Here is a 15,084-nt window from a genome sequence, read left to right on the forward strand (position 1 = left end):
TCAGGAAGATGGCTTGTTACCAAAACATAGGTCTGCCCAGGTTATACCAAGATCTGCATACCCTTCAGAGTTGGGCCATGAATCTGGTCCAGAGCTGCCTAGCAGGCAAAGCAAACAGAAGTACCCATTGTGTGTTTCTGTGTCTATGAGATGTAACTTCTGAAAAACAGCACTATTCCTGAGACCAGAACAAATGTCCCTTTAAGATGACCGCTCCTAGCTCAGGGTCTTGGCTCCTGCTCACAGAAGCACCAAGAGGCAAGCAAAGGAGTGGCCGTTTCTCATAGCACCAAGCCAGGCTCTGCCTCAGGGCCAGGGTGCCAGGGCCTATACCACACTCACCGCTGTGGGCCTTGCTAAGTTTGGGGTGTCTCAGGCCATGTGGAGGAACAAATTACCCAGGGTATGCACATGGTCCATTTATTCATTCATTGATCTTTTTATTGGACTCCCTCCCCATGTCCCTCTGGGCCCAGCTCCAAGATAAGGGCTGCATCAGACGCAAGGAGCTCACAGTTCCATGAACAGTCCACAGAAGGCGCGAGGCATGCGTGTAGTCACAGTGAGCAACCCTTGCCTCCTGCAAGTCACTTCAGAGGCAGTGGTGGCTTCCAAGGGCCCCAGGATTTCTGGCCTTGCAGCCTCTGAGCTTCCCTGCCCCCAGCCCTGGCCTTTGCCAAGCTAAGAGGCTGGAATAACATCTCTAGAAAGTCCTGGCAGGGACTGGGACCTGGGCCTGGTTCCAGTCTAGCAGGATGGAAGGGTGGGGAGCCAGCTGGGGTGGGGTCTCTGACCTCCCTTTCCCTGGTTCCGGCCAATCCTGTCTCAGTTTCTCTCCCCTTCCTTCCGTTTTAATAGGGCTCCTTCATCCCCCTCACCTCCACCAATGATAATTCTCACATATATACACTCCATCCTTCCCCCTTCCTTCTCAATCTTGCAGGCTAATTCTACCTTTGCTTTCATGTTTTTCTCACCTTCTTTTGCTCCCCCTTTAACTCCCCCACCAGGAAGCCCCACCCGCCCCCAGTCTCACTGGGCACACCGGAGTCCTCCACAGGTTAATTCTCTCAGAGTGCTCTCCTGTGTCCTCTGGTCACAGACATGCCCTTTCGCTCACAGGGCCTTAGTTTCCTCCTCTGAGAAACAGAAAGGGTTAGACACCAAGCTCTCTCCTGGTGGAAAAAGCTTGTATTTTGGAGTGAGATGGAGCTGAGTTCCAATCCACTTAATTCCTTAACTTTTCTGAGCCTCGGTTTTCTCATCTGTAAAATGTGGTCTGATAAGACAGACTGCACAGACCTGTGGTGAGCTCAGTGAGAAGGCAGGCAAGGTGCTCTCCATGGTCTGGCATGCGTTGCCCTGCCCCGTGCTAGGCTCCAATGCCCACTTCTTCAGTGGATTCCTGTGTCTGACCAGCCAGCCTGGTATTTCATGGCAAGCCTTGATGTTACCTGCTTCCCTCTCCCAGAGCCCAGCCAGGCCAATGAGAGAGCATAATGGGGAGGAAGGGAAGGTGGGACCCAGGCCCTGACTTGCCCTGGTCACAGATACCATCCAGAGGAAGTGCGCTGGCCCCATGCGTGTGGAACTGAAGTGGTGCATTGCAGAGCAGGGCCCTGTCCTCTTCTCTGGCTGGCAGGTGGACATGCAGATGAGGGTGACTGGGCCAGGGCGCCAGGGAGCCCAGGTCATGGTGAGTGGCCCCCAGCAGAGAGGGTGAGCCAGGCAGGTGGGTGGTGAGCCCGCGGTCCCAGTGTCCCACAGGGAAGTTGAGCAGCTGGGGACCCACAGACTGTGTGGTACACCCAGGGGCCAAGAGCAGGGGCCAAGTCAGCTCTGTCCTGGCGGAGCCTGCCTTGAGGAATGACATTGGGATCCTCTTCGACTCCTCATCCCAGGATACCCAGGTGAGGAATGGTCTTCTGCCTGCCCACACCTACACCCCCCTCCTGTGCCCACTGGTCAGCGCATGGATAGCCCTGTCATCCATGCGCTGACCAGTGACGAGCACATCCCCTGTAGGCCTGTCTGGACTGACACCTACTCCCATTCCTGGGCTGTATCCACACTGCCCACTCGTGTCCCTGCCCCAGCCTCTGACAAGAGCCTACCCCTTCTAGGGCTATGTTTTCCTTGCCCATCTGAGCTGAGAGCTCAAAGATAGTGCCTCCCTGGGACTCCCTCCCACTCAGTCCCAGCTGTGCCTCCTCTGGGCCCAGGAGCAGAGTTTGCTTGTTCTTCCTGGGAACCACCCCAGAGAGTCCCCTGTTCATTCAACCCAGCAGCTCCAGATCAGTGGGGGTAGTGAAATGATGCAGGTGAGGCCTGCTCTGAGTGTTTTCTCTCACGTCATCTCATCTGATGCAAAACCTTCTTGAGAAGTGGGGATTGTTAGTCCCCAATTACAGGTGAATATATTGAGGCCCAGAGAGGTGAAGTGACTTGCCTGAGGTTACACAGCTGTGTACTGACCTGAGATCTGAGGCCAGAATTGCCTATGGATGGTCCACACCCTCTCCCTGTGCCAGCTGCCTATCTATGCCCTTCCCTTTCTCCAGATGATGTGGCTTCCCCTCCCTCTCCAGCCCACTGCCTCCTCAGTAGCTGGGCCAGTTCACCAGTGTCTCTCAGCAAACACCCCTTAGCTCGTAACCACCGGAATAATTGCTGACGTTTACGGAGCAGAGCTTCCTGTATGCCAGGCCCCGCCCCGTTCATTGTCTGGTTAACCCTCATACAACGCTATGAGGTAGTTTTGATTAATATTCTCATTTTAAAGGTGAGGAGGTGGGAGTTTGGAAAGTGAGGTGACTTGCTCATGGTCACAGGTAGGAGGCATATGCAGGTGGTTGCTTGGAGCTGGCTTCGCTCTGCTCTGTGTCACCTTCCCCTGAAGTGGCAATGGCAGGCATTGTGCTGTGGGCAGCACTGTGGCCTGTGTGCCCAGAGAAACTCAGGGCCTCGCAGGCTCAACACCCTTTCCTAACGCGCAGAGCCTGCCGCACAGCCCTGCGGGACGGGCAAGCTGGTCGCATTGTCCTTGTCCTTTAGGAGACATCTCGTGTCGTCTGTCCTGCTACAGTCCAAGCTTGGCAGCGGGACAGGAAAGAGAGGCCCTACCCAGAGGCAAAGGGGGACTTGGGGTTTAAGGAAAGGAAAGAGCGAGGGACGGTGGGAGGAGGTGGTGGGCCTGGGGGACTGAGGGCAAAACTCCACGTTGGGTCCAGCCTCTGTCCCCCTGGGAAAGAGTCCCAGAAAGAACTTGGACCTCTTCTGTAAGTTCCACGTCCCTGTACTCTGCTAGGCAGGGATCGTTCTCCTGCCTCTCCCTCTTCTGCTAAGGAGTAGACTACAGCAAGGGAGACTCAAGCTAGACCACAGGGACATGTCCCAGCAGGTCATCTAGGTGGGGCAAGTGGCACAGCCGTCCTGGAAAGAATGGCCTCTGAGACCACCCCCACTGTCCAGTCCCTGGGTCCTGTGTGGCCCTGCTGGACTCTAAGTCCCCGCAGAGATGGAGCCAGCTGGGTGCTGGGCTCTCGTTACCACGACTTCCGGAATCGGCCATACCCTTTCAAAGCACAGCTCGCCTACTGGGAGCAGAGTCAGCCCATGAGCACACACGGCTTCTTTTGCTTTTGCAGGTCCTGCAGACAAACAGGGTGTGCAGATTACAGGGCTCAGAGCTACAAAGATGCTGTGTGATCTGCTGTTCGTGGCCTCAACTGATTGTGCCTGACACCATGCAGGGCCCCTGGAACATATGAGCAGCACATACATGGATCCTCCTCCCTACAACAGAATCCTAACTGGCCCAAAGCACATACCTGTGAGGGCTAACATGAGACCAGGTGTGCAAACCGCTCCATGCCCTTCTGACACCAAGCCCTGTGGCTGCCTGCCCCCCTTTAGGGCCAGGGGACCCAGACACTCAGATTTGGGGATATTTTTTCCTGCCACAAGCAAAGAGGAGGGGGCCCCATCTGTAAGGTGCTCAACTCCTTCCGTGCCCCTCAGGTGTCCTTGAACACTCCCAGAGACCTGGATTTGGTCTGCATTGATGTGGGACCCCTGCTTTTGGCTCCTGGAAGTTTCTTTGGGGTCTCAGCAGCCACCAGAACCCTGGCAGCTGAGAGCAGAGGAGCGTGCCTTATGAGCCACCTGAGCACACCTTCGAAGGAGCACTGGGTGTGTTGCCAGCCACTTCCTCGCTGTGTGGCCTGGGCAAATCACAAGTCCTCCCTGCCTGCCTTGCAGAGTTGTTGAAAGTCTCGAATAGGATAAACCACAAGAAGCTTTTATCCCAGTGTTGGCCCCATAAGTGCCCCTTGCTGGGAGCTGTGGGGCAAGTGGAAGAGGGAGAGCCATGAGGATGTTCAGGGAAAAGGAGCAAAGGATATAATGGAGAGTCCATGGAGGGACCCATAGTTGGTGCAATCAGACGGTGGGAGTTCGTGAATGCCAAGACTTCAGCCTTTAGACTCTGGGCACTGGGGAGTCATTGGTTTCCGAGGAAAGTGGCGTGGTCAGAGCCATTTTGAGGAGGTAGCCACCATGTGGCTGCTTTGGTCAGTAGCTCCCTGGGGCCTTAGTGTGTGGTTCAGTCTGCTTCCTTGGCTCTAATTTTCCTCCTCACTGGGGGCCCAACTCTGCTGGTGGGGGGACGTCGACCCTCACAGATCACCCATCTGCTTGTCTGACCCTCATACCTTTCTTATGAGATAAGCCAGACAAGGGTCAGCGCTGCCTAAGGACACACAGATCTCTTGCCTGCCTGAAATACAATGGAGCCTGGGAGGTGAGGACTGAGTGAGTAGGCTGCTGGGGGTGGGAGGCCTTCCCCTCCTTCTCTGTCCCCTTTTCCCGATGGCCATGATGTCTTGTCCTATCTGACCTTCAGTCTGAAAGGTCCAGAGGTGATATCAGCCACGGGCCCACATCGGGGGCAGCGCTGGGGGAGAGGCAGCTCAGGAACTCCTTCCCTCCCCAGATGCTTCTGCTCATGTCATGGTGCCAACAGACCTGCCATCCAACCATTATCTCTTCCTGCTCTCTGAGCTTTGCTCAGGCTGGGCGTTGTGCTGGGCCGTGCTGGGATCAGAGGTGACCTAGAGCCAGGCCTTGTCCTCAGGGACCTCGCAGGCTGGCTGAAGGCTGTGGGAGCACAAAGAAGGGGTCCTAACCACCCAGGGCAGCCGGAAGGGCTGCAGGCAAGGCTGGCCCTGGGCACCAGGGAAGACAGGATTCCAAAGCTGAACTCCAAAGACCAGGAAGAGGGTAGGGGCCCAGGGAGCAGGCAGGTAGGGAAGGGGCCCATTTGAGTATCATAGGGTCCTCTTCCCTTCCAATCAGGAGTCCTTTTACCAATGGGGAGATAGAGGCTATATCTAAGCAGTCCCTGGGGCCTAGATGCTCTCTCCTATTCCCACTCCACCACCCAGACACATCTTTCCAGGGGAGTTTTGGAGGCAGAAGCCATGCCTTCTGTCCCCCTCTCCAAAAAGCCCCCATAGATAGGATCTGTTGTCCCACCCAGCTGTCTGGCTGTCCCAGCTCTGCACCAATCCCCAGGGGATTGACCTGGAGGAGACACTGAACAGACACAAGAAGATCCTGCAGGGTCTCTCTGACCACTTGGCCCAGGCTGAGAGGCAATGGAAGAAGCAGCTGGATCGCTAGGTCAGGCCAGGCCTGAAGGAGCCGGGTGAGTGGCCCCTGAAACATCCATGCAGGCCTGAAGAAGCTGAGCTCCCTAGGCACTGGGCCCCATGGCACCAGGGGGCTCCCTGTGTCCTGAAAGAGGAGCAAGCACTATAGTTGGGAACTATTGTCCTTCAAGGTCTGGAGGGAAAGGAGGGCAAGGGTGAAATGCTGCAGGTCACAGGATGGGATGGACTCGCCAGGCAGGGATTAGCAGGAGGGTAACAGCACAAGCAAATGCCCAAGGAGCCACACAGCTGGGACTGGAGAGAGGAGATGCCAGGTATTTGGAGGTAGGTCCTTAGACAAGTAACAAAAGTAGACTGGGTTCTAATTTGCATGTAGTTCCACATGTGACTTGATTCACATATGACTTGCTTAATGCTCAGAAGTACCAGAGTCCTCGTTTCATCTCCTCCACTGCCATCCTGGCTTCTCCCCGTGGCCTGCCCAGCCTGAGGCCTGAGAGTTGAACCAGCCCAGGTGTTAGATACTGGGCAGAAGAGGCCAGTGATTCCTGTGGGTTTTGCTGGGCTCTGGTAGCTCAAGGTTTGACTCTGTGTCCTCAGGCCAGAGCATCTGAGGCTGGGCTACTGGAGTGGCACCACACTCCAAGGCTAGGCCTCTCTACTCCTATTTCCAGGCCCAGGATCCTTCCTGCCAGATTCTACCCACCCCCGAGAGGCAATCTCTCTAGGCCACTCGGCAAGACAGGGGTTCAAGCATTGAGCTTGAGTTGACTGGCACTGGCCACAGTTTGGACTGTGTCCCAGGAGAAGGCGGGAGGGGGGGGGGGGGAGAGAGGACTGAACTGGGCCTCTGCTCCTTCAGGGGCAGAACCATTTCTAGAAAGTGGAGGGGTTATGAGAAACCCCAGGAGTGACCACTGTCTGGGGAGGTGGGGGAGGACCATACTCTGGGAGAGGGTTTTGAGAGGATGGGGAATCCAAGAGCTGAGAGAGACAGGGGTCAGATAAATTGGATGTGTCCAAACGAGGGGTCAGGTAATCTGGTAAGGCCTCTAGAAGGAAGAGGGCTGTAGTGCCCTAGAAAGGTGGGCTCTGAGAGCAGAGGGGCTGTGTCCTGGACCCTAGAGAAGAGGCTTGCTTTCCTGCAGGCCTCTGCCAGGGTCGGCGCCCTGTTTTGTGGACAGTAGTGGACTCTTCTCCAAAGCCTGTATGAGATGAGGTAAGGGCACAGGACTAGGAGGGGTCATGAGGGTGGAGGAAAGAGAAGACCCATTCCACCAACACCCCACTGGACATTCTCACCCTAGGGAGGGGTAGTAAATCTGAGCTCCTGGAAGGAGGGGACATTTTGATGGGGTTCTTGGAGGAAGCACAACCAAGATCGGGCCATTGATGGTAGGAGGTCCCTGACTTCCTTTTGCCCCCTCCCGTCTCACAGCATCCCACTCTAGGACAGGTCTCTAGAGCTACCCATAGAGCCCTGGGAACAGGGGTTTACCTTGATACCAGGGAGGAGGGAGGCTTTAGGCTGGATGCTATGGCTGCAGCCCGATCCCTGTCCCCCCCCCCCCCCCCCCCCCCCCGCTGTCTAGACTGGGAGTGGGAAGAAGGGACCAGGGAAAAGAGCTAAATCTCCTGAGGGCTAGGGATGGAAGGCGGAGCCCAGGGAGCCTGGGGTTGAGACAGGTAGCTTTAGGGGGATCCTTCGCTGAGCTGAAGCTGTCTTGGGAACCAGAAAGGAGGTTTGGGGTAAGAACAGCCCACAAGAAGGGGCCCTATAGATGGTGCCTGTTCCCCACCCAGGTGCTGCCTCTGGGAATTATGAGAAATGGTTAGGCAATTTGGATGGGACCAAAATGGGTAATGAGTCCTCTGCCTTGGTTTCTACTCCCCACTGGGAGGCAGTAACCCACATGGCTTCAAGAGCCCAGGTCTTCTACCTGCCTGTGGGCATCAAGCATCATCTTAGAGCTGGCTCAGATCCTGAGCCTCCTGCAGAAGGACCTTTGGGCCCAGGAATAAGGGGGAAGGAAGGGGAACCATGGGGGTTCCATCCATGAGATCCAGGCTCAGCTCCTTCTTCCAATACTTCTGAGCCCCAGGCTGTCTTGTCTTAATCCTCCCCTCCTTGAACCCTTGGAAGGTAAACCCGTGTCTGTATCTGTGTGTGCCATGCACACATGCACGCGGGACACATCTCATCTTCTCTCTGCCCTGCCTGCTCTCTGGAGAGTCTCACCGACTCAGTGTCCGCAGGCTCTGGAGACCACCTGGCCCAACCCCCTCAGTGACTAGCAGAGAAATGGGAGCGGGCTATGGCCTAGATCACTCAGAGCAGCCTGCTCCTCCCCAAACCCCTGCCCCTTCTTGCTCTTTCCCTTGCCCTTGACCATCCACCCTGTCTTTTGCTCTCTATTTCTCGCTCGCTCTCATCTCAAGAACCATTGGTCCCCTGATGATCCCAGGCCCCAGGCCTTCCCAGCTGTTCCCACAGATGGAGACATGGAGCTGTGGGGAGGCAGCTTTGCACTCTGCCCCCCTCCAAGTGCCCTGGATGAAAACCATAGCACGCCAAGCCTGAGAGAGAGAAACAGAACCCACAATGGCCCGGATTCCAGGGCTCCTCCCTCCTGAGTAAGAAGCTGATCCAGGACCTCAGACCTTCCCCTTTCAGAAAGCGGCAGCCAAGGAACCCTGACCAGCATCTTCCTGTTCTTCCTCCTCACCTTCCTTTTTCTTCGTCTATGTGCACTTCAAGTGGGCCTTCCTATAGGCAGAACTTTCCACACCTACCTGGCTTGGTTCTGGGCATAATGATTTGATTTGAGAGGGGGAGCATTAAGACCCACTTGCCTGTTCTAGCTGCTGGCAATATTTTCAACAGGCATACTAACCACGTGCTCAGCCACTGGTCCCATCTAGATCCTGCCCCCACAATAATCTCTCTCCAGTGTGAGAAACTGACAAGTCCCTGACACTCACACCCTATGTGGTCAGTACCATGATGGCAGGAAGCTCAGGGGCCATATAACAGTACAAAAAAAGCATTTGACTCAGCTTAGGGAGATCAGGGAATTGGCCTAGAAGGGATCTTTGATATGGGTCATCAGGCAACTAGTTTTCCAACCGGATGAGTAAAGTCATCATTATAGAGGAAACAGCATGAGAAAAGGCATGGAAGCATGAAAGAACACAATATTTTGGAGAAAAAGTGGCAAGTTCAGTACTATCATAGCAAAGGCTGGGACCAAATTGTGAAAATGGGCAAAAAGAATCACAAAGGTTGCCGAGCCTATGAACCAGGAGGTCATGGTTCAATTCCCGGCCAGGGTTTGCGGGCTTGATCCCCAGTGTGGGGCAGCTGATCAGCGACTCTTGTCATTGATGTTTCTATCTCTCTCTCCATCTCCCTTCTTCTCTGTAATCAATAAAAAATATATTTAAAAAGCCGCAAAGGTTGGGCGGAGGTCACTATTTCTGCTCGGTGGGTGTTGGTTGAGTGAGTGAAGCATTTAGAGATGTAGGGTGTGCTAAAAGGCTCAGGAATAGGATTGACAGCTTTTGTCGGTGGAATTTCAAGACAAGAAGCATCAGTGGGGGAGGTGGTCCTGGAGGAGCGGTGAAGTGTGCGGAGCTTTAAAAGCAGAGTCGCAGGCGGCGCCGCAAGCAGCCGGCGCGCGGAGCGCACGCCCGGACCGCGGCGGCGGGGGTACCGCGGCCCCTCCGCTCTCACCCGCGCTTCTGCCTTCGCGGAGCAGGCGCCCCTCCCTCCCCGACTCCCCACTCCCTCCCCGACCTCGCCCGCCCCACTCCCTCCTCTCTCCTCCGGCGCCGCCCCTCCCTCCCGGCCGTGCGCCCCGCGCTCCCGCCCGCCCCTTCCTTCTCCCGCCCGCCCGCTCGTCCTCGGCGTCCCGCTCCCCGACTCTCCCGAGCCGCCGCCCGCCGCCCGCCGCTGGTCACGTCAGGATGGAGACCCGGCAGCACGAGTGGCTCGCGGCCTCCCCTCACGAGGGCTTGGAGCAGATGCGGCTCAGGAGCCGCCCCAAGGAGCCCTCGCCCAGCCTGACCCGGTGGGCGCGAACTTCTGCAGCAGCGCCGGGCAGCCAGCGTCTGGCTCCGCAGGAGGGACAAGCTGGAGCACTTCAGAGGCTGCAGGACGAGGGACAAGGGACAGGAATGGTGCAGGATCGGAATGCTTTCAGCCCCCCTGGAAATCAGACTGCTGTCATCCATTGGTTGCTAGATACTTAGCAGGATGAACACCCATTAAGAAATAAAAGCATGTGTGTGTGTAGGGGGGGGGGGGGGAGCAGAGTTGAGAGGGGACGATGTACTGGTGAGGAGAAGAGCAATAGTATTTTGAGTGGAATAGTGAGGTGGAATGATGACAGGCTTCTATGTCACATAGGACGGCAATGGTGGCCATAAGGCTGGAACCACTTGGATAGACAGGCCTTGAATGCCAGAGGGACAGTGTGTTTCTGATAGAGCCGACCAAAGGAGCCATCGAAGTTCCCAGACCAGGGGAGACTGTGGTGCAGTGAGTGTAATAAGTGTAAGGAACCTGCTCTCAAAAGCCCCGAAGGGAGAGGCTCAAGTAAGCTTCTCCTCTCCCCGGCAGCAGGCAGGACTGAGCAATCGCTTTCAGGACAGTGTGCAGCCTTCCCGAGTCCTGTACGTGCACCCTTGGGGTCCTGGGGCTCTGAGGAGGCAGCCCCTCTCCCCCAAGCATGCTTGCATGTGTGACCTACCTCACAGCCCGGAAGGAGCGTCCGCTTCTCTTCACTGGGAAGTGGATGGTGTCTAGGGGTGTAGAGCTAGCCAGTACCTTCCCTCCGGGCGCCCAACTCCTACCCTCCCAGCGTTTGGGGAGCCCAACCTTATTACAGGTGATTTCCCTCTCTCTAAGCTCTGATATGCTCATTTACCTTCCAGGTTTGCCTTTATGTCTCTGAAGGCTTTCTTTTCTACCTCCTCTAGAGATGTAGCTGGGAGTGGGCTTCAAGCAGCCCAGGAGGCCAAGAGTTGGCTTGAATACAAAAAGCCTGGATACCACACAGATCTTGAACCGGGACTGTGGAGGGAGAGGGGGTCACAACTGTGTAAAATTCTGTCCCCAAATTCACCAGAACAAATTCAACCCCGCCAGCATCACCATGAACAACTCTCTCTCTCCCAATTCCCTTCAGTTCCAGGGGGTCAGAGGGGCAGGCACATGATGGAGAACTCTGTGAGGCAACCCATGGAGCCATAATTGGGTCTCCCCACTTTCTGGTCTCCCTCCCTTTCCCTGTGTGAAGCTCTTCACGCAGCTGCTGGGGCAGCAGGTTGGGGAGAAGTAGGGGTAGGGCCCAGGGCTGGATTTTTGCCCCTGGCTGCAACTCTCTGGGGGTCATAGGGAGCCAGGTTCCCAGGTTCCGGGGCACATATCAGCATAGCCCATTCCCCTAAGGAGCGACCCCATGCCCAAAGACCCTAATCCGTTGTCAGCTGTGCTGGTCAGGGCTTGGAGTTGAAGGAGGCACGTGGGAGAGGCGGGAGTGCAGAGCGGGCACGTGGTCCAGTCTCCTCAGCCCCGTGCATGCCCCCCACCCCCGGTGAGGAGCGGTTTGCGAGATGGGGGCGGGGCCGGGGTGGAGAGCGAGCAGCAGGCGGCTCAGAGTGGGGTGCTGGCCTGCAGCGGGAGCTGTCCGTGAGACCTAGTGCTGAAGTAGGCGCAGACGGGCCCCGTGCCCGGGCCAGCGAAGGCCATGGCGTTCATGGTAAAGACCATGGTGGGCAGCCAGCTGAAGAACTTCACCGGGAGCCTGAGTGGCGGCGAAGACAAGGGGGACGGGGACAAGTCCGCCGCCCAAGCACAGGGCATGAGCCAAGAGGAGTATGAGGAGTATCAGAAGCAACTGGTGGAAGAGAAGTGAGTGAGATCCCTTCCCACCTCCCAGGACCCTCTCCCACACTCCGTCCTCCAGCTGTCCGGCCCACCTCTAGGGTAGTCTCACATCCCAGTCCCTTCCCCTGCTTTTCTAGACAGGTCAGAGGCTGGGGTGTGCACCTGTAGGTTGCCCTCTGCCACCCCCACCCACAACATTTCAAACCCAGGACCTCGCCCCAGCTTCACATTAGGTCCAGAGGAAGTGGGGGCAGGGGCGATAGGGGTCTGGGACCGGGTGGGGCACGTGCATTTCTGATGAAACCAGTAATCCTTTAATCCGATCTGGTCCCAATGTCTGGGTCTTCCAAATGGAGCTCTTCTGAGCCTGAGGCTCTGAGAAAAGCAGTGCAGCTGAGGGGGGCTCAGAGTCAGGGAGACAGATCCTGAGATGGGGGCACTCGTAGATATTGAGTCCACTGATGTTTGGACAATGCTGGGACAGAGAGACAGCTGGAGTGGAGTTAGGGCTAGACTCCAGAGCTGCTTGTGTCAGATCCTGGCTTTGCTTCTTTATAGCTGAGTGATTTTAGGTAATTTACTTAACCTTTCTGTTCCTTGGTTTTCTCTTCTGTAAAGCGAGGATGATAACTATAAAGCATGCCTTATATTTATGAGGATTAAATTACTTAATGTAAACTGCTTAGCACAGCACCTAGAACGTGGTAAATCATTAACTGTTAGCTATAATTATTTCAGCTGATAGCAGTTTTGTGAATTGCAAAATCTTATCCCCATTCTACAAAAGAGGAAGGTAAGTGACTTACCCAAAGACATATCCATAACAAAAGTGGTAATAGAGCCAGATATGAAACCAAGTCTGATTCGAATACTCCCCCCCAACCACCACCACCACACACACACACCCACACACACACTCCAAGTAACCTGCCAGGAAGGGAAAAGACCCAATGAGTCTGAGGCTTAGAGGGACATATATTAGGCAGCCAGAATGACCTCCCTCCCATAGCTCTGTCCAGAGGCATGTGTGGAGACTAGAAAGGGCCCTGTGATGGGGGGCTAGGCCATAAAGAGCAACAGGCAGTTGCCAGGTCCAAGCACCCTCCTGACATACAGGCCCACCGGTGCCCAGCTCTTTAGTGCTGGCAATGACTCTGGCCTGTGCCCCTGCAGGATGGAACGTGACACACAGTTCACGCAGAGGAAGGCAGAGCGGGCCATGCTACGGAGCCACTTCCGAGACAAATACCGGCTGCCCAAGGTAAGCTTTGGAGATAGGGCTTCAAGACACATCCAGGCCCCTGAGCCCCGGGCCCTGGACTCCTTTGCCCCACTCTGGGAGCCATGACTCTCAGCTCCTAAGACTCATGGAAAGCTTGGTGAGATCATTTATTCTTTCACTCCTTTACTCCTTAACTGGAGCCTGCCTAAGCCTAGGATTTGGCAAGGAGGGATTGTCCAGTCCTCCAGAGACTGATAGGTTTGTGTTTCTGGAGCCAGTTCAGGCCCCTTCTGCCCTTCAACCTACACTCCCCCAATACAAGTCAGGCCCAAGCAGATGAAGAGTTGGAAGGCAATAGACTTTACTCTTGAGGCTTTTGAACACCCGGGCAAGGTGGGATGGGAGAGAGAAGGTAGCACCATCTGAGCTACCTTCACACCCTTACCTAACCTCCTAGTCATTCCTCTAGGGAGCAATCACCCACATCTACAAATAAGGAAACTGAGACTCAGATAGATTAAAGGACTTGGCTAAGATCATACAATCAGTGAGTGATGGTGCCCAAGCTTGTGAATGCTGAGCCTCCTCCAGGCCCCTGGCTGCTTTTCAGAGCATGGGTCTGTCGGCAGACAGCAGAGTAACTCCTTGGTTGGCCAAGCAGCCAGGAGGATGCCTCCTCTATGCACTGCAGCCCAGATGGGCTGTAAGTGTTCTACTCCTGTTGCCTAAGGAGAGGACTAAGGCACAAACTACTCCAAGTGGCCAGAACTATGATAGACTCTAAGGAGAAACAGAAACAGTGCTACAGTATACCGACCTTGATCTTCCACCTGAATTGGAAGATCAGATGTGTGAATCTCACATCCACTCATTCAACAAATATTTCCTGAGCCTCTGGCTACCTCTGACTCCCCACAGGGCCCCAGCCTTTTAGAAGTATCTCAGAGGGAAAACAGGTCCAGAAAGTTTGCCTTTCTGGGAAGTAACTGAGTTAAACATAGCTAGGAATGGAGTCATTCCTCAAATGCTTGCATTAAGCATGTAAGAGACACAGCTTTCATTAGGGAACTCTGAGTCCAGTAGCAGAGGGAAGACTTGGCTGTGACTGAGTAGGACATAACATAGAGAGCCCCAGGGCCCCCAAAGGGATAGAGAAGTGCAATGACATTAGTAGGTGCCTTGCAAAGAGAGCACAGATGTTGGTAGCAGTGACATACGTTTAAATGTAGCTGTCCCACTTCCAAGTTGTATGACCAGGAACAAGTTACTTATTTAAATTATCTGAGCCTCAATTTCCTTATTTGTAAAATGGAGAAAACAATAATTATCTTGCAGGGTCATTGTGAGAATTAAAAGCACACAGCTCAATATCAGCCATATAAAAATGTTTGATGAATGGTACCCACCACTATTATTGGTAATGTCCTTCAGTGTAGTTAACAATAGTCAATATATGACTAACTGTAACAGTTTGACTCCTAGGTTTTCTTCTTTTGTATCCCCTTCAGTATCTCAGAGTGAAGTAAAGTGGTATAAAAATACAAATGTCAAAAGCTTGATCCTGGGATGTGGGGGAGGGGGCTGAGCTCACTGGAACATGGGGCTCAAGAACCTAAGAGCCTGGAACCCAGTCCAGGCTCCTCCCTACACCCTCAGCTTGGGGTCCCGCAGATCTCCAACTCCAGCCCAACCCTCCCTTCTCTTCAGAATGAGACAGATGAGAGCCAGATCCAGATGGCAGGTGGAGACTTGGAGCTGCCCCGGGAGCTGGCCAAGATGATTGAGGAGGACACGGAGGAGGAGGAAGAGAGGACTTCAGTCCTCGGGCAGCTGGCCAGCCTTCCTGGCTTAGACCTTGGCTCCCTCAAGGACAAAGCTCAAGCCACACTGGGGAACCTCAAGCAATCAGCTGAGAAGTGCCACATCATGTGACTACTTCCCCTGGGGTTGCTCACTGGGGTGATCAGAGGGCTGGGCCCACATGAGTGCTAAGAGCATGCCTCAACTTCCATGGACCGATACCCCACCTTGTCTTCATTGCCCCTGCACCAAGCTAGTCCCAGGACCCTTGTCTGCTCCAGCCTGCCTTCTCTCCCTCTCCTCTGGGAGCAAAGTCCCCATTCTCCCCCTACCCTTCAGGTCTCACCCTCCCTACTCAGCCTGGGAAGCCTCCCAAGATTGTAGGAATAGGCCCAACTGACCTTCTCTCTCCGTGACCCCAAATTCCTGCACATGGGTGCACCCTTAGAGACACACAGAGGGACACAGAGACCTTGGCATGTGCAGGAGCAGACACCACA

At 55.0% G+C, this 15,084-nt stretch overlaps 2 protein-coding genes across 2 annotated transcripts; both read left to right on the forward strand.

Annotated features, from left to right (window-relative positions):
* Nucleotides 1-1,579: 1,579 nt before the first annotated feature.
* LMAN1L (lectin, mannose binding 1 like) lies at nucleotides 1,580-7,732 on the forward strand (the record flags this gene model as incomplete). The annotated part of the gene is given in 7 exon segments (XM_079767690.1): nucleotides 1,580-1,719; nucleotides 3,516-3,607; nucleotides 3,753-3,832; nucleotides 4,021-4,191; nucleotides 7,574-7,635; nucleotides 7,637-7,677; nucleotides 7,680-7,732. Coding segments are annotated over 7 exon segments (639 nt in total).
* A 3,690-nt stretch (nucleotides 7,733-11,422) lies between these two features.
* On the forward strand, nucleotides 11,423-14,716 carry CPLX3 (complexin 3; the record flags this gene model as incomplete). Its single annotated transcript, XM_079768979.1, has 3 exons — nucleotides 11,423-11,586; nucleotides 12,736-12,823; nucleotides 14,492-14,716. The coding sequence occupies 3 exons, from the start codon at nucleotides 11,423-11,425 to the stop codon at nucleotides 14,714-14,716; spliced, it is 477 nt and encodes a 158-aa protein (XP_079625105.1).
* Nucleotides 14,717-15,084: the final 368 nt, after the last annotated feature.

This window comes from Cnephaeus nilssonii (assembly GCF_951640355.1).
Source record: "Cnephaeus nilssonii genome assembly, chromosome: 4".
Taxonomy (NCBI): Eukaryota; Metazoa; Chordata; class Mammalia; order Chiroptera; family Vespertilionidae; genus Cnephaeus; species Cnephaeus nilssonii.